At 40.6% G+C, this 19,643-nt stretch overlaps 1 protein-coding gene across 1 annotated transcript in view; it reads right to left on the bottom strand.

The window, feature by feature from the left end:
- The window catches only part of TMEM255B (transmembrane protein 255B), a 127,593-nt gene that overhangs the window by 99,075 nt on the left and 8,875 nt on the right, over positions 1–19,643 (bottom strand). Inside the window, exon 3 of the mRNA XM_006883961.1 lies at positions 12,628–12,690. Coding sequence (XP_006884023.1) covers positions 12,628–12,690 — 63 coding nt within the window. The remainder of the gene's footprint in view (positions 1–12,627; positions 12,691–19,643) is intronic.

Here is a 19,643-nt window from a genome sequence, read left to right as displayed (position 1 = left end):
TGGCAAGAAGCTGCACTGCAATCCTAACGTCACATGGTTCGAACCTACCAGCTCCTCTATGAGAGAAGGAAGGTCAATCTCTTCCTGTGTATGATAATTGCACCCAAAAACCAGCCAGAGGGTCATCTATGGTCAGTTTTAACTTTAAGGTATACAACAATAATGAGAAACAGTGAATGAATGAGGGGGGGAAGACAGGTAGAGAGGGAGTGCGGAGAGAGGGAGAGAGGGAAGAAAGGGGGGAGGGAGGGAAGAGAGGAAGAAAGAAAGAATGAGAGAACAAGAGAGAGAGAGAGAGGAGAGTAAAAATGTCATACCCAAGGAGCCATTGATGTATTCATTCTAACTGCCAGAGAGGATGCCACCATTTGGTTTGCAGCTCAACTCCCTAAGTGAACAGGCCGACAGTGTTCACACACACACACACACACACACACACACACACACACACACACACACACACCAAAAATTATATGGAAAAATCAAGTTTAGAAATGAAACTCAACTGCAGGTGTGACCAAAGTGCTTCCAGTTGACAATGTGCGTTTGCTACACACTCAGCTATTGACTGAAAAGGTTGTTAGCAGTTCAAGTCCAGTCAGGGGCACCTTGGTGGAACTCCCAGCAAACCAGGCACAAAAAGCCACATGGAGCACCTGTCCACCCAGGCACTAATGGAGTCTCCCTATGTTAGTGTGGACTCCATAGCAATCGGTTTATTCACTGATTATTAGGAGGGGGCTGTTTACAGCCACAAAAAGAACAATTAAAGGCACACAGTTCTCCACCAGCTGACTTAAAGGGCGAACTCGCTATATCAGGAGAGAGCATTGCACAGCTTCAAGCATGCTTATCTTCACATGTGCTAGATAACAAAACTGTACACATACTAGTGTCCTCCACAATTAAGTTAGATTAAGTTAGAGCACCCTAGGCCTCTCTTCTAGGCGGGTAATTACATACTGACGTGAGAGTCCCACTTCTCAGCGCCTCACACCTCTGAGCTGCTCCTCCATCACTCCTCCCAAAATCACACTCAATTACTGTTCAGGCAGGTTTTCACTTGGCCAAGTTCTGCCAGACAGAAACATGCCAGACTCATATCACAAGAATATCATTCATTTCGAGACTTTTCTCTTTACAGACACACATCTCATCCCATCTCTTTGCTGACAAGGCTCCAGGCCTGGACTCACGCTTTCTCCTGTCTGTGGTCTGCCCATTTGGCTGTGGCAAAATACAAAATAGAGCCACAGCTGCGCGTCCTGCTCCCTTCTCAAGACTGCACCCAGCTCTGAGCATTCCTCAGTAGACACAGGGACTTGCCCTGGGGTTTCCATCTGCTGTTTGTGCTACATCACCTTTCCCTCTCTACCATCTCAGGGGCTACATCTCAAATCCTGAGAGTCGTGGTCATAATTGTAGGGTGCTGCAGCATTTCCTCAGAGATTCTGCGGACCCACAACAATAAAGTGACTATCATAAAAAATTAAGCCACGCAGATTTTTTGTTTGTTTCTCAGTGCACAAAAATTATGTCTATACAACTACTACTAGACTATTGAGTGTGCAACATGATGGAAAAAATCTGAAATATTGTGAGAATTTCACAACTGCAACACAGAGACACAGGCTAAGCACATGCTGAGGGGAAACTCTGGGAAAGCTCAGGAAGGAATGAGTGTCCTTTAAAAAGCATGTGTGGGTATGTGTGGCTGTCTGTCTTCATTTCAGTTGGAGGAGCTGCAGTTTTTTGAGTTAGAATCAGTAATTTCACTTTCTTGTGAAAGATCAGCACTGGACCAGCATTTGCTGACAGATATGGAGACTCCAGTTCTCTCTAGAAGGACAGCAAAGATCTGACGGGAGTTTTCCATCTTACAAATCTCCACGTCTCTTTCTAAACAGGAAAAGATTTGGGCCCATCCAGACAACTGGTTAAATTCTCCACATCGGCATCATGCGAGCATGGCTCATACATCAGCACAATATCAGAGTCCCAGGCATTTATTTCATATAAACACTTCAGTGTCCCTATAGGTGAAGGAGGCAGAAACCCAAAAGCATTTGTGGCATTAGGCCAATTCCCCCATATTGACATCATCAAGCCAGTCGATGTATACTAAGACCAGTAAGTGAAAGTTATAGACAGGCAGCGTGCAGATCAATTAACAGAGTGAGGGAGAGCTTTCCTGTGCTCCCCAATCCATCAATACTCGTTTATTGAGTCCTCCACTGTAAGACTTCATCTTTTGCACAGGATTGATGAGGCAGAAGAATAGGTTACTTATGAGGAGGTGGACAAGAGATCAATATCACAGCACAGTGGGATTTTAGCACATCTGTACTGGGCCAAGGGAATCAATAACCCGGAACACAGCACACTGTCTTACGAAGCACTGTTATATTTTCTGTGCGCTCACAGCCCAGACACACATCTTTAGGATGGCTGTCACTGCTGTCTGTTGATTTTCTCAAACAGAAGAAAACCACCCTGTGATTAGCATCTCAGAGACAGGAGAGAATGATCAACGCAGATGGAGAGAAGTGTGTGGTGTGGATCAGAGATGTGCTATCTGGTCAAAGTCTCATCAAGATCAAATGGAGACTGGTCCTTCAAGGACAGAATAACAAGTCCAAAGCCATACCCTTAGTAAGAAACAGGGCTAGAGATCCAACTCCATCTGCTTTGTGTTCTGACATAGGGACAAATGAAGAAACTATAAGAAGACAGGTTCTACCCAGAATAAGGGTATGTTTACATATTCAGAATTGTTAAGTGTCATCAAGTTGATTATAACTCATAGAGACTCAGTAAACAACAGACTTAAATCTTGTTCTATCTTATACCATCCTGATGATCTCTACCATGTTGAACCCATTGTTACAGTCACTTTGTCAATTCATCGCCTCTGAGGGTCTTCTCCTCTTTCTCTGACCCTCTGCTTTTCCAAGCATGATTTCTTTTTCCAAGGACTGGCCCTCCTGACAACATGTCTGAAGTATGTGAGGCAGAGAGGCTCACCATCCTTGCCTCTAAGGAGCATCCTAGGTGAAACTACCTCTAAAATAGACTTGCTCGTTCTTTTGTCAATACATATTCAATACTCTTAACCAACATCACAATCCAAAGCTATCAATTCTTCTTTGGTCTTCTTTACTCATTGTCCAACTTTCACATGGTCAGGAAGCAACTGAAAATATCATGGCTTGGGTCAGGTGCACCTTAGTATTTAAATGGACATCCTTAGTCATTGTTGTTGTTGTTGTTGTTGTATGCTCTCAAAACACTTTAAAGAATCAGAACTATTTAGTAAACTTCCTAAGCAGCAGGCACAAATTCAGCCAGGTTTCATAACCTAAGTGAACTTACTTTCCTATAACAAAATTAGATTTCTGTCACAAATCCCCAGTCTACTTAACGGCAGAGATGGTGGGCAAGTTTTGATTTGCCAAGTCATTTCGCTTCCCCTCTATCCGCCACCACCACAGTCCCTCACACTTCTCCCTGAAATTGGTGGAACTCCTGGACAGGCTTCCGTGGTCACCTTTGAAACAGAGCGTGGGGAGAGCACTGGGGAAAGGTGTTTGGCATTCTCGACCCGTCTTACTTTCATTGTGATCTATGATCATCTCACTCCTTGACACTGCCTCAGTTGTTGAATGGAGGAAGTGTGAGATAACAGATCACAGCAATGAGAGAAAAAACCCCACTTTTCAGTGTGTTTGCACCATACCAGTTAGGGGAGACACTCAACAAAGGCCACCTGATGAGGAGGATTTAACCTTTGATAGCAGGTTGGATGCAATAAAATAGAAATTACTTTCTCTTTCCAGATCTGACCCTACTCAGCTTCCCAGAACAAAGCAATAGGTGTGCTCCACAGATGAAATTACAGCCTCCTGATGCTGCTATGTGGATGGATGTCTTGTACATTCAGATTTGATCATCGTGTGGGGCTGAGGACAAAGAGGTAACTCATTGGCATAATTATTGCCACCCATCCACCTGTGCCATCCATCAGAAGGGAAAGAGGCTGGACTTCACAAAATAAGACTGATCTCAGGCTGCCCAGAGCTAGAACTCCTCCAGGCTCCCTCCAGAACCCTTCTTTAACAGGAACATAAGGCTTTAGCCAAGAAGACATAGACTTCAGAGAGAGCACATCCTAGGATGAACTGCCTATCCCCCCATGATCACCATATCTATGAGTCCTTCTCTGTGCTCTTTTTTGTTCTTTAACCTATAGTGACATGGTGTCACTTCAAGGCTTGATTGGCTTGTGGATGGTCTCCAGGACCTCAGTAATTAGTGAGACCTTCAAGTGGAAAGGTCTACCATTCATCCGCACAGTCTCCTCCCTCCAGCACTCACCTCAGGCTTTATATGTGATTTCTCTCTGGGAGTTGGCAGGTTTTCATACTAATTCCAGTCCTATGTACTCAGAATAGACCAACTCTGCTCCTCCATATTCCAGAACAGAGGTCCTCTTCTATGTCTCAGGTCCCTGCTCAACTCAGACCTGGGATTCACCAGACATTGCAACTTCAGTATAGGTTTAAGGCAAGACAGTTCCCAAAGAGATAAAGAAAATGTCTTTGTTGCCAAGACCACAAGCAGAACAAGCTAAGAAGAGGGGGCTGGAGAGAAAGGCAGTCAAGATTCACCTTTCTCACAGCATTCAGTGGAGGGGTGGGGAGGAAGAAAGGCTCTCTCCAAGCCAGAAAGAAAAATCTACTGCATAAAATTTGTCTTACTGGTCTCATTGGTTCTCCTAGGTCAGTGAACTTTAAACTATGTTCTACGATGTGTGTGCATGTATGTGCGTATAACGTACAAGTAGGGGGGACCCAAGTGCAGACATATTCTGGAGCCCTCATACTCCTTCCTGTTGTCTGAACAGAACAAAGGAACACTGCACAGTTTAAAATCAGAAAAGGTATATGTGAAGGTTGTACATTTACTCCATACCTATTCAATCTGTATGCTGAGCTAATCATTTAAGAAGCTGCCCTACATCAAGAAGAATATGAAAAAAGAAAAAGAAGAATATGGTATCAGGATTAAGACAAACTTATAAAAAATGAAGATGACTTGAAACACTTGCTGCAGAAGATCAAAGACTATAACCTTCAATATGGATTATATCTCAACATTAAGAAAACAAAAATCTTCACCAATGGAGCAATAGGCAAGATCATTATAGACGGAGAAAATATTTAAGTTGTTAACAATTTCATTTTGCTTAGATCTACAATCAATACCCGTAGTAATAGCAGTCAAGAAATCAAAAGGCATGTTGCATAAGGAAAATCTGCCATCAAGGACCTCTCCATACTGCTAACAAGCAATGAAGTCACTTTAAAAATTAAGGTGTGCCTGATCCAAGTCATGGTCTTCTCCATCACTTTCTATGTATCTGAAAGTCTTACAATGAATAAGGATGATAGAAAAAGAATTGATGCCTTTTAGTTGTGTTGGAGAAGAGCATTCACTATCCTGTGAGCTACCAAAAGAACAAACAGTCTGTCTTGCAGGAAATGCAACCTGGTTGCTCTTAGAGACAAGGATGGTGAAACTTGATCTCACATACTTTGATTATGTTGTCAGGCGGGGCCAGTTCTTAGAAAAAGACATCACCTGGGAAAGATGGAAGGTCAGAGAAAGAGAGACCTCCAACAAGATGAACTGACACAGTGACTGTAATACTGGGCTCAGCATATCCGAGATGGTGGGGATAACGTAGGAAAGGGATTATGCAGCTTCAAAACTGTTGTTCTATGAACTGTAATGGACTTGATGGCGCCAAACAACATAGCTTCTCCTTCAACATCAGCTACCCTGGGCAAAATTTACATGAGAGGAAAAACTAACAGTTAAAAAATGTTTTAGGCACTTAACTTTTCCTTCCCTGATGTTCTGGGGACATGCTAAATTGCAGACTATTAGTGAAATCAATGAGTCATGTGTCTATTTGGATGAAATACAAGATCACGCCTTCACCAATAGAAAAATACCCCACATTGACTCAATTTAAGGAGCCATTATTTGGATTTCACTAGAGACTAACACAATAATGGACAGAGATAATGGTGGCCTCATTTCTAATAATTAGATTAACTTTTGATATTCTATCCCTTCAAATGAACAGAGTGAAATATTTGCAGATAAAACTGTCTGGAATTTGCTTCAAAATGATATGAGAAGGAAAGGGACCTAGTAGGAGATGAACCCAGACTGGCCATGAGTTGATGACTGATGGCTGATGGTTACAAAAGGGTTCATTACATTACTTGATTTGTTTTTGCTTATGTTTAAAACTTTCTGTAGCGAAGATAAAAGCATACATATGGATTTAGAAGTATTTAAAATGAAATTGTTCTCTCTTTAGCTGAAGGAACTCTGGTGGTGTAGTGCATAAAGTATTGGGCAGCTAACTAAAAACTCAGCAGTTCAAAACCACCAGCCTCTTGGTGGGAGACAGATGGGCCAGCTTCTCTGACAGAGATTTGTTTTTGCTATTTTGTTGTTGTTGTTGTTGTGTACCACAGAGTGGGAACCAACCCACAGCTGACCCTCCAGCTGGTTTTCAGAGGGAATAAATTGAACAGAAGGAGACTGTCCACCTTTCTTGTGTGGAGCAGCTCATAAATCAGAACTGTGTGCCTTTGGGTTGGTAGCACAGCTCCTAACCACTAGGCCTGAGACACCTGATAGAGGCTCTCAATGAGCCAGAAGCAACTCATTAGCAGTAGATTTGGTCTCAATTTTCTCTTTACCTGACACTTCTGTAACCTGTTATTACCTGCTTTGGATAAAAAAATATTCTAATGGAAACAAATTGAATAGTCTCATTAATCCATACACTTAAATATAGGGTATAACAATGACAATTCTTGTCTAAATACTCATGATTGGCACTGTGCTAGACATTTTTTGCATGTATTAACTCAAGAACTCCTAAGAACTTTGCCAATGAAGAAGAAATGGAGTTGGTTTAAAATGGGTATGGTTCCTAAAGCTACCTAATGGTAGGTCTGAGCTTCAGCTTGAATTAAAGTAAATGTTAGATGCTGAAATGCATGTTTAAAGCTAACCTGGAAGAACACTTTTCCTGAGAAAGCAGAAATGAGCCGGTCTTCATGACAGATGCTCGTCAGAGAGCTCTGGATGGATCTCAAACCCTGGCTGGATGTCAAGTCGGCTGGGGTCCAGGGTTACTTACTGGAGATCTAGACTCCATACTGCTCTACCCTTTGCCATCTACATTTTCATCCTCTACTCTAATTACTCTATCTTTGATCAAAACCATAGCAATAGAGTCAGATGGAACAGATTAAATTAAAATTTTCCTAAATCTGCTACAATGCATTGCAACCCAGCACAGAGCCAGTCCCCAGGTTTACATCTTAGCTTCTGCTTCTTTGGTAAATCATGGGAGAAAAACTATATGCCAACAGGTGCTAAAAAATTGCCCTTAAAGGGCCAGGTTATATCTCCAACTCTTCAGAAAATGCACCAGTAATTCGAGGGACACCACGTTGGTACACCCCAGAAATATGCAAAAGCACGTGGGCCACCAGGTTCCAGGCTGTCTTCATCCAGCACACATGGGCTCAGTTCACACTGCTTGCCAAACTTGTGCTCACACTGAAGGTGCTGAGTGGAATAAGCCAGAGTCCAGGACCTCAGGACATTCTCGGGAGACCCATCGATACAACAATCCAAATGCATTAGCTGAAGTAGAAACATCACAGGAATACAAAGAAATATGGTATTGAGCTTTGCAATCACAGTAGGTTGCCTAAAAGAGGGAAGAGTTGAGCTGAGACTTCCAGAAAATTGCTAAAAGGATAAAAAGATTGGACCATTCTTGACTAAAGATAACGCGTGTGTGTGTGTGTGTGTGTGTGTGTGTCTCTTAGTGGCCTGTTGTTGTTAAGTGCCATACAGTTGTAAGCAACTCATAGTGACCCTATGAAGGAAAGTCCTCAACACTTGTGTGATTTAAAAGGTTCATAGGGTTTCCAGAGGCAAGCTATTACAGAAGTGGATGCCACTCCTGCTTCCAAGCTTGTTTTAACCAGGGAGTTCCACCCAACACTGTCCACCATGGGTAACCATTAACGCATTTGACACATCAGTGTCACAGTGTTCAGCTTCGCAGCAACCACAAGTTACCGCTGCACGGTGTCCACACAAGGCCTATACAGCCTAGAAGACTGTCTGAATAAAAACAATGAAAAGCAGGCCTGAGGGCCGCAGATTAAAAGTCACCCACCTTTGGCTTGGTAGCATCCCTTTCTATCCACTGGGCCAACTTATCGCTCTCTATGTTGATGTTATTGTTGTTAAGTGCCATCGAGTTGTAGGCGACTTATAGCAACCCTATGAAGGAGAGTCCTCAACACTTGTGTGACTTTCATCCTTTCTAGTGACCTAGTGTTGTTGTTTGCTGTTAAGTGCCGTCGAGTCACAGGCAACTCATAGCGACCCTATGAAGGAGAGTCCTCAATACTTGGGTGCCTTTCATCCTCTCTCCAGGTTCATAGGGTTTCCAGAGGCAAGCTATTATGGAAGTGGATGCCACTTCTCCTTCCAGGCTTATTTTAATAGGGGAGCTCCACCCCACTCTCTGTCCACATTGGGTAGCCAACCATTAACGCACTTGACACATCAGTGAGTTACCTAGTGTAGTCCTATAAAAAGAGCATAAACTGGTAGCATTAAAGAGCAGAATTTACAGTCTCACAGTTTTACAGTCTAGAAGTCTAAATGAGGGCATTTGTTCTAGGGAGAAGGGCTCCTTTTGTAAGTAACCATGGGACATCTACCTATTTTCATATGGCTGTGTGTGTGTGTGTGTGTGTGTGTGTGTGTGTGTGAGCGCATATTACTCTGTTTGCAAGACACCACTCGGAAAAGATTATGTTTAGGAATCATCTCTCCAGTATAACCACATTAGCATAAAAAAAGTCCTATTTCCAAATAAGATCATATTCACAGTTACTAATGAAAAACTCAACTTACCTTTAAGCTAATTCTTACTCACATGTGTCAGAGCACAACTACTCTCTAAAGGGTTTTCAATGGCTGATTTTTACAAAAGGGGTCACTAGGCATTTTTTTCCAAATCACCTTTGCATGATCTAAACCCCTTCAACCTTTTTTATCTCACCCAGAGAGTTCACAGGATCAAAGGCTGCGTTCAAAGTTCAAATATGTTTTGAGGACAGCACAATTCAATCCATAAAAATCACCAAAGATTCCAAGCAGGCTATCTGGCTCTGAACCAGACTCATCTTATTAACCAGAATATGCAGTGGTGTCATCCACCCAGCTGCTCCTAGACCACAGTTCAAAACTATGAGACCAGCCTCTTAACAAGTCACGTCAGCTTAATACATCACTAACACAGACATCCCCATTCTGTAGCTGCTGCCACTACACTCCTCCTGCTGTCCACCCCACTCCCCAGTATAAATACAACAGCAGGAGTTCACAAGCTTCCTCAATAACTTAGTGCACAATCGCGTCACCATGCAACAGCCTCCTGATCGTGTACCAGGTCAGAAACCTTTGACTGCTTCCAGATTGGCATCTGTCCCCGCTCAAGAGCAAAAGTAAATGCTGAGTGGATGGCTGTTTCCTTTCATTTAACCCCAGCAGAATGCTGTTGCTGGTAACATCGCTGGCATGTTGTTGGAAATTGGTTGTTCCAAACTTCATATATTTGGGTCTCTACAGTTGTTTCCATTGAAGCAATTAATGGTTTAAAAATACCAGGGATCATGAAAATAAGCTTGTGCTTCACCAGAAAAAAATAATTAAAGCATCAAAAACTTAGATGTTGTAGAGGAGAAATTGAAAACTATAAAATAAAGCTTTTTAAAAAGGAAAGAAAGCTTTGGACCTTATGTACTGAGCAAATGTCAGGGCTAGTAAACAGTGCTAGTCTTAGATGTAAATCGTAAAAAGAAAAATAGTAAAATGTAAAAACAAATTAACGTTTCATCAAAGAAACCTCAATCTCACAGCTGCCAAGTCAGAAGTGAGTTATAGCTGACCCTCCAGTAGGTTTTTAGAGGCTTAAATCATGGGAGGAGATTGCCCATCTTTGTCCTGCGGAGTAGCTGGTGGATTCAAACTGAGTGCCTTTGGGATTGTAGTGCAGCTTCTTGCCATTGGGCCAACAGAGCTCCTTATTAATGTTTTATAAACCCCAAGAAAAGGAAATTTCAGCAAAGTACAAAAACTTTAACCATTCCTCTCTTTAATTTTTTTTTTTATTCTTTACTCTGGAACAACTCTGAATGTCACTTCTGTTTTAGATGACAAGAACTGATAACTGAACAAGAAAATGTAATTTAGATTACAAAATGTGTGATTTAAGAAAAATCACTTAAACCATGAAAACTATAATAAGGTAGCTAGATCTGCCAGATAAAACTGAAATCGAGTGGATCAGTACATCAGTATGGGAAGAGATGGCCAGGAGGCATATTTGGAAAGATGAATTGAGGTTAAATAGTAAAATACTCTCATATAGGTGGAAGTCCCTTCCACAAAAAAATCAGCTTTTTCTGAGCAGTCTCAATCCTTCATATTTTAGTGTAACCTTTACTTACTCATCCTTCTTTGATTAGTTAAACTATAATGTGTTTAAACATGGAGAAAAATACTTTTCCTCACTCTGTTGTTATTGAACACTATTAAGTAGGAACCTGCCCACAGCTGACCCTCCAGTGGGTTTTCAGAGACAGTTAATTACACGGGAGGTAATTGTGCACCTTTCTCCCACGAAGAAGCTGGGGGATTCAAACCGCAAGCCTTTGGGTTGACAGGGTAATTTTTTATGTCACCAGAGTTCTTTTCCTCAATGTATTATCTTAAAAATCTCTCACATGAGCAAGGCAGATAAGCAGCCTTTGCAAAAATCTTTAGTCTTTGGATAGTGTAGTTAATGCCAGTTGTCTGCTAACCAAAACATAGGAGGTCCACCAAGAAGTATTTTGGAAGAAGATCCTGGCCATCTACTTCAAAAACATCAGCCAGACAAACTGCTAGAGGCACGATTCTACTCTAACATACGTAGGGTCTCTGCGAGTCAGTTCTGACTTAATAGCAACTGGTTAGTTGGCTGGTTGGTTTTGGGCCTTCACTAACAAAAAACAAAGTCCCCTCAGGCAGAGAAACAATTTTAAAATGCTTCTCTTCCTCCAGATTGATGTAGCCCAACAAGATTGAATTTCAGTCACCACCCACCGTGGTGGATGCACAACTAATGTGAGAGGTTGGGTAAGGGATGAGACAGACCGTAGGAGATCATCTCTTTCCACGATAAGCAACACAAAGCAGCAAAATATTAGGACTTCAGGGAAGTGCAAGACAATTTAAAGAAAGCACAGAGGAAAAGCCCAAAGCCAGGTGTCCAAGCACTAGGAATGAGGTCTGGGAAAGGGGAAGGCATCATGATCTATCTATTCATCTTTTTCATCAGACAATAGCACAGGGCTGGCCAGTCACCTGGCAGTGCGCTGTATCTCCCAATAATTAGAGCAAAAGATTTCATTTAACTAGAATCAGAGCCTCTTTTACAGTTGTCATTCTTCCATCATCGATCCTCCAAATTTTTTCAGTCAGAAACTATACACCATCATTATGAAAATAAATACCACCTCTAAGCTGACATGACCTTCTGTCCTGGGCATTGGAATGTGGAGGAACACTCAGAGACAATCAGGCCCCATCACTATCTGAGGGCGAGGCTATTTGCCAATTTTATAAGCAACCATCAACTTATTACAGGTAAGACTTAGAAATACCAGCACAATTTGCGGTAATAATTTGAAGATGAGATGCAAATGGTCCCTGTGACACAATGCTTTCTAAATACTGTTCTTAAAATTCAAACTGGCTCCCACCGTGAATTGGCAACAATAAATTGAATACCCTTATAGATATATCCTCCAAAGAGTGCATTAAAAAATAGATTGTAAATTGAAATAATTAATAAAAATACCTACTATTTTAAGCCAATCAATATCACCGCTCATGCGCTCCATGAATCTTCATTGATTGCCTTCCTAATAATAAGTACTGGGGCTATATTTCTACTCCATGAAGACCTTGTAAACTATTGGCTTCTTTTTTTTTCCAATTTTATCTATCCTTTCTATAGACTGAGAGAGACTAAAACATTATCTTAAGTCTAAGAGGAGATGCTAGGGGTATTGATTCAAAAGCAGCTGAGCTTAGTAACTTTTTTACTTATATGTTATTTACCATGATTTAATTTCATTTGCCATCCATTCCCAACCTATCCTGCTCCTTAATATTTTCTTCTTATTCCTCTACCTGAGCCACTAGGGCCACTATATGAGATTGTAAGGATGTACCTGACACAGTCCCAGCAGTAGTCCTAACTTAGACTAGCATGTAAATGGCATCTGCTAAGTCTTAGAATCTAGGGTTGCACAGGATAGGGCTCCAGAAGCAATGGCCTTGAATGTACCTGGATTGGGATGGCCTTTTCAAGGAATGTGTACTGAAAAGAGAACATTCTTAACCAAAGAGCTAACACTCCCAACTCACCCCACATTTGGAAGAGAAAATGAAGTTTCTTACCATTTGCCTTCTATTCTCCACCAGATTGATGCCGATAATTCCTAAGAAAGATCCAAAGCCCAGCTAAGACAAAAAGAAGAGCAAGAAAGAACATACTCCAAATTAGTAAGGCTGCCAGCTTAACACTGACATTAAATAATAAATAAAACACCTGAAATGTGGACCTTTTATAAAACATTTTATCAGCTGGGCTAAGTGCACTTACACCTTATGAAGATTCTATACTAACTGGCAGATAGGTTCATTCATATTTGGGTGGGCATCTTGTGTTCATTCAAGGCTAGGCAAATGAATATCATTTCAAGGAAGCTACTAAAACAGAAGGCAATTTTTCTGTTTCAATAGTTTTCATGTATATACTAGTTCAACTCTTGATTCTAGAGAGCCTATTTCATACACACACCAAAAAAACAAAACAAAACAAACCTACACATACAAACACCAAAAAGTTTTTGCCATTGAGTCCATTCTACTTCCCATAATGCTATAGGACACAGAAGAACTACCTCACAGGTTTTCTTGGTTATCATCTTTCCAAGAGCAGGTCACCAGATCTTGTCTCCCCCAGAATAGCAGTGGGTGCGAACTTCTGGCCTTCTCATTAGCAGATGAGTGCTACCACTGTGCCACCAGGGTTCTTCCCAGCCCCCATACCAGGATAATATCATCATACCAAATACTCAAACAAAAACTGGCACTAAGTCAATTTCAACTCATAATGACCCCAGAAGCATGAGCAAAACGGTATTATAGAGTTTTCAGTGGTTGATTTTTGGGAAGTAGGTTTCCAAGCCATTTTCTGAAACACATCTGCTGGACTCAAACTCCCAACTTCTTGATTAGCAATCATGTGCATTAACAGCAGTCAGTGTTCTAGCTTCACAGTAACCCACAGCAGTTCATCACTCATCCTCCATGTTATCTGACTATGAGATAAGTGGTCCACCTAAATTGTCTTCTACTGGACCTATCTGAAGTCCCACCAGCAGAGATTTCATCTTTAAGATTGGTTGTTAGAGGACAAATACTGCATAAGGCCATTATTGTAAAAATAGAAGAATAACTAGTAAAACCTGTAAGGGAGCTCAAAGCAGGAAGGAGTAGGAGTGGAGGGGTGAGAATGGGTAAGGGCAAAACCGCAGGGTTGCACAGTTTGGTCGGTGGAGGGAGGGTGTGAAGGAAATGGGAAGAATCCAGGTGAAAAGAAAGGGTAATGATGGGCAAGAGCCAATGATAATGACTTTTCTAAAATATAATGCGTAGGAATGACTGCATGAAACATAATATACGAATGCAGAATACACAATGTATACAACTTTGTAAGCAAACCAATATAAAGCAAAAAAAAAAAAGATGAGATGTTAGGAAACTAAAGCACAAGTGTAGTCTCCTATCATCTACCAATACCCTGTGAAATATGTACCTAACTTGTCCTTGGAATTCAAGTAAGCAAATAGAAGGAGGAATCTCAGTGACATGAGGAAAGACAGAAGCAAGTTCTGGCACGAGCTCCGCCAGGGAGCAGTCTCCCATAGGCGTGAGAGCGTGGACAGGGCCAGAAAAAGGGAGAAGATAAAGGAGGCAGGACTGAGAAGACGGAATCTAAGGGGTGGGCTCGTCTGGAAAAATGCAATCTTGACCTATGCTGCAACATGCATCAAGCCTGAAAACATCCTGCTGAGTGAAATAAGTCAGTCACAAAAGGGCAAATAATGTATAATCCCACCTACATGAAATAACAAAAGGAGACAAGTGGATAGAGGCCAATGTTCCTTAGTGCTTCCCAGGGCCGGAGGGGGAAAGAAGGAGGGAGTCATTCCATAAGAAGCAGTGAATGAAAATGAGACAGGTCATGATCTGTGCATGATTCATGTAATTTACATCACTATAGTGTACACCTTAAAATGTTGAAATGGCAAATGTTACAGTATAGACAGATAGGTTTAAATGTGTTAAGTATATGTACAGGAAGAGACAGCTAGTTATACACACTCACGTATGAAACTCAAGACTCATTGCCATTTAATCAGAATCAACTCATAGGTGACCCTCCATTGGGTTTTTCAAGTCTGTAAATCACTCAGGAGACATTGCCCATCTTTCTCCTATAGAGCTGCTGATGAATTTGAACCACAACAGAGGCACGGTCATCTGGGTTAGGAACGCAACTGACTATTTTGCCAGAGTTCCAAATATATGTAAAACAACAAAAGAAGAAAGGCTCCTTTTGAAGGATTTTCCTATTCTCCATGTAAGTCTCAGCCTATGACTTCACCACGTAGAAATGACTGTTGGTATACTAATGAAAATATGTATAGAATGTTCTCTAGTGTAATAGGAATTCAAGGGCTTAGGAACTAGAATTTTTCTCTCTGAGTGTTCTCCAGCTGACATGGGCTTATATTATTCTGACACTGCCATTTGGTGGGAGAATTGTTTTAATTAATTACTCTTAGTGCTGAGGACACTGAGACCCAGAAATGTCCCACTGAAAATGCTCTTCTGAGCAGCCCGTGAAACTGGCTCGCTCTCAGATGATCTATAACTGCTTAACGATAAAACTCTTGCGTTAGAGCCAAAATCTAGAGTGTGAATCACACTCACACAGTATAGATCATCAATTGCCACTGTGCAATTAAAACCTATGAGTGAACAATTTGAAGGTCAGACCTGGAACCCTGTTTGGGGGGGCGGGGGTACGGATGTTGATAAAGTGACATGATTTAGTTCTAGGGTTTCTAAGGACACAGTGTCAAATTGACTATACTGAAAATTACAAAAGTTTATGTCTATAGGTATGTCCTTATTTATGGTAATTGCTTGATTTGGGAGATTTGGTGAGCTAGACATACACACACAGAGTTTTCGATGATGATTTCAGAATTCCCAGCAAATACAAAGGATGAGTGTTTTCTTTGTGTGGTGCTCATAAATACCAAAATTGAACTTTATATTTAAAGATTATAAAATTGTCAATTCTAATATAAAAACGTTAAAATGTTATCTGTAAGGTTATACTAAGTTCTATGTTTAGGATTTAATAAGAATCTTTTTTTTTTTCAAACTATCGGAGTGCTTTCATTCACATTCTAATGCTAATTTTTTTTCCCCCTGAGATTAACTCATTCCTTAAAGCCTCTATAGTGGCCACAGGTCTTCTATGGAAGGACTTGTTAACTATGTTTCCTTTAAGTTCATTTAATTTGTTCTCTTCACAGTTTGCATGCAAAAACGCTCTGAGCTGATGCAAATTTTATTCTGTACAATGTAGTTTTTATTTATTGTCCAAGAAAGGTGCTCCTTACAGCATAAACAAACATCATCTGGTCTTTATTGCCATTGAGTCAGGACCAACTTATAGCTGACCCTCGATCCTCCATTGGATTTTCTAAAGCTAAAAGTCACACAAGAGAGTGTTTGATAATCTTCTTCCCACAGAGCAGATGGTGGATTCAAACCACCTTTTCTTGGAGATGCCAGCACAACTTTTTCCCCATCATGCCACCAAAGCTCCTCTTACAGACCATAGAGGTGTTTAATGTCATTTTAAGATGTGAACTCTTAAAAACCTAAAGCTTAGAAAGCAAATGAAAGAACTATTACTCAATGAAAGCCATGTGTCCTCAAAACCATGAGAGGAAGCTCCATACTTGGCTTTTCCACTATTACCCTGTTCCACGAACAACATAAAAGTTCCTTATATGAGACTTTCTCTCATTGCTGTCAAGTCAGAGCCTGCTCATAGCTGACCTTCCAGTGGGTTTTCAGAGCCTACAAGTTGCGGGAGAGGAGACTTACCCTTATACAAGGGTCTTCAAAATTTCACCAGTGCGTGTAATCTTATTACTAAAACCTTAGAATGTTATTACTATTGTTTTTCAACAGAGCTCAGGTCTTTCATTCATAGGGTCGCTATGAGTCGTATACGACTTGACGGCACTTAACAACAATAACAATGACAACATAGAGCTCAGTTGGCCTAGTGGACAGAAAGTTATGCTACCAAGTCCAAGATAGGTGATTTTAATCTGTGGTCCTCAGGCCTGGTTTAAATTGCTTTTGTCAAACATTCTTCTAGGTGGTATAGCGATGGTCTTGTGCATTGCTGTACAGAGGTAACTTGTGGTTGCTGTGATGCAGAACACTGGGACACTGATGTGCCTAATGTGATAATGGTCACCCATGATGGACAGTATTTGATGGCACTTCCTGACTAAAACAAGCCTGGAAGCAGGAGTGACATCCACTTCCGAAATGGCTTGCCTCCAGAAACTCTATGAACAGTGCTCAGGTCTTCCGTTCATAGGGTCGCTAGGAGTTGTCTAAGACTCTTCGGCACCTAACAACAACAACAACATTGCTATTGGTAGGTTCCATCAAGTCACCTACGACTCACAGAGACCCTGTGAACGACAGATCTGACCCTTGCCCTGTCCCTCACATCCTCATGATCTCTGCTGTGCTCAAGTTCATTGCTACAGTCACCATGTAAATCCATCTTGTTACCAGCATTCTCTCTTTTCTCTGATGCACCACCTTTCCAAACAAGAGGTCTTTTTCCAAGAAATGACCCCTCCTGACAACATGTCAAAAAGTATATGAGATGAAGCTTCACCATTCTTGCCTCTAAGAAGCACCCTGGTTTCATGTCCTCCAAAAGATTATTCTTTGGCATTTCATGGGTAGTGTTCATCTCCAACACCTAACTCGAAGGCATCAATTCTTCTGTCATCCTTATTCATCGTTCAACATTCAGATGCATGAGCAACTGGACAGTTTAAAGACTGAAAGTGGGCTTGCATTGGGCCTGCCTCAGTTTTAAACTGTTGTGTTGTGAGGAGTTTTAATCTCTACTTTTTTTAAATTGTGTTATTATGAAAGTTTACAGAAAAGTTGAATTTTCATTCATTTATTGTTGCACATTTTCCTTCTTATCCCCCAGTTCACTTTAAAAAAACCAACCAACCAACCAACCATTCATTGTTGCATAATTTTCTCCCTCTCCTCCCCACTCCTCTCCTAGTCCACTTTGCTATATGCCTCTTATTCTGGAGTTTTGTCATACAAATAATGCCTAATCATATATCCCTTTTAAACAATTCTTTCCTTCCTTTGTTTCTATGCGGTGTCCACTATCTCCTCTTCTCTTAGTTTTCCCTCAGCCCCCATGTCAGTCCTGTTTTATAACAGTGGTCTTATGCAGTATTTGTCCTTTTGTGACCAAGATATTTCACTCAGCATAATGTCCTCCAGACTCAGCCACGTTGTGTAGTGTTTTATTAATTCATTGTTTTTTAATGCCTCGTAATATTTCATTGGGTGAATGTGCTGCAGTTATTCTATCCATTCGTTTATTGATGGGCATTTGGGTTGCTTCCATCTCCTTGCTATTGTTAATAATGTACCAATAAACATGAGTGTGCACACATCTGTTTGAGTTTTAACTCTGGTTTCTTTAGGGCAAATTCCTCATAGTGGAATTGCTGGGTGAAATGGTATTTCTATTTCTAACTTTCTGAGAAAGCGCCAGACAACCTTCCATAGTGGCTGTACCATTTTACATTCCCATCAGCAGTGAATAAGAGTTCCAATTTCTCCACCTACTCGCTAGCATTTGTTGTTCACCGCCTTGTTGAACTTTGCTATCGTTACTGCGGTAATGCACAGTTCTAGTCATTGTTTACAACTCTTCAGAAAGATTTTGCTTGCAGGTAATAGTAAAGATATTGTTCAAAAATTTTCACATTCTGTTGGATTACTTTTGGGAATGGAAACAAATATTAATCTCTTCCAGTCAGTTAGGCAGATAATTGCATTCCAAATTTCTTGGCATAAACTAGGGAGTTCATCCAGAGCTACTTCTGTTGCTAAAATATGTCACTTGGTGTTCAATCAATTCCAAGAGTCTTTTTTTTTCCAGTGCCTTCGGTGAAGCTTGAACTTCTTTCTTTTCTTTCTTCATTACTATTGGTTCTTGATCATATGCTATTTAGTGAAATGGTTCAATGTCAATCAGGTTTTTCTTGGTTTGGGTTTGGTTTGGTTTGTTGTTGTTGTTGTTCTTGTGTTTCTGTTTTGGTTTGTTTTTGTTTTGTATAGCTATTCTTTTTTATTCCTTCCATCTTTTTTAAATTTTATTTTATTAATTTTAATGAACACTTACAGAGATTTTGGATTTTCATTCATTCATTGCTGCACTTTTTCGTTACCCCCATCTTCTTTGGATGTTTCCTGTATCATTTAAGATTTTGCCTACAGAATCCTTCAGTATTGAAATTCAGGGTTTGAATTTGTTTTTAAGTTCTTTCAACTTAAGAAACACTGAGTGTGTTCTTCATTTTTTGTTTTCTAACTCCTGGGGGAGTTTTGTACATTTCTTATAATACATGCTTTGTCTTCTACAGCTGTCTTTTGAAATCTCTATGTATCTCTTTGACTTAAGAATTTCTTCCCTTTGTTTTAGCCTCTCTAATCTCTAATGCAATTTTCTGAGTCTTTTCTGAATCCATTTTGGTCTTTAGCATAGACATTAGTTATACATGTTGCATTGTGCGCTATCGAGTTTTCAAAAGCAGTAAATTGCACAGAGAAGCTAATGGATTCAAGCTGCCTTAGGGCTTGGCAGTGCAAATTCTCACCATTAGGCCAGTAGAGGTCTCTTGGCTATATGTGTTTATTCATAAATTATATACAAATTGATGGTGTACATTTAAGGAGTCTTGATGGCACAGCAGTTAAGTACCCAGTTGCTAACCAAAGGTTGGCAGTTCATACCCACCAGTGCTCTACAGGAGAAAAGATCTAGGGATCTACCTCTAGGGCAGTCCTACTCCTTCACATGGGATTGCTGTAAGTCAGAAGGAATGAACAGCACTCACAACAGTTTCCATTTATAAAGTATCTTCACATGCTTAAAAATAAAGACAAAACAATATTTTTAAAATATTTTTATTAAAAGGTATCCAAAATCTTTTCTATTCTAGCTAAAATATATTGTTGTTGTTGTTGTTGTTGTT

The sequence above is a fragment of the Elephantulus edwardii genome, unplaced genomic scaffold (assembly GCF_000299155.1).
Source record: "Elephantulus edwardii isolate Elephantulus edwardi_28Jun2011 unplaced genomic scaffold, EleEdw1.0 scaffold00030, whole genome shotgun sequence".
Lineage (NCBI taxonomy): Eukaryota > Metazoa > Chordata > Mammalia > Macroscelidea > Macroscelididae > Elephantulus > Elephantulus edwardii.
Note: the sequence above shows the minus strand (reverse complement) of the source record. Positions and strands in the feature narration are given on the sequence as shown.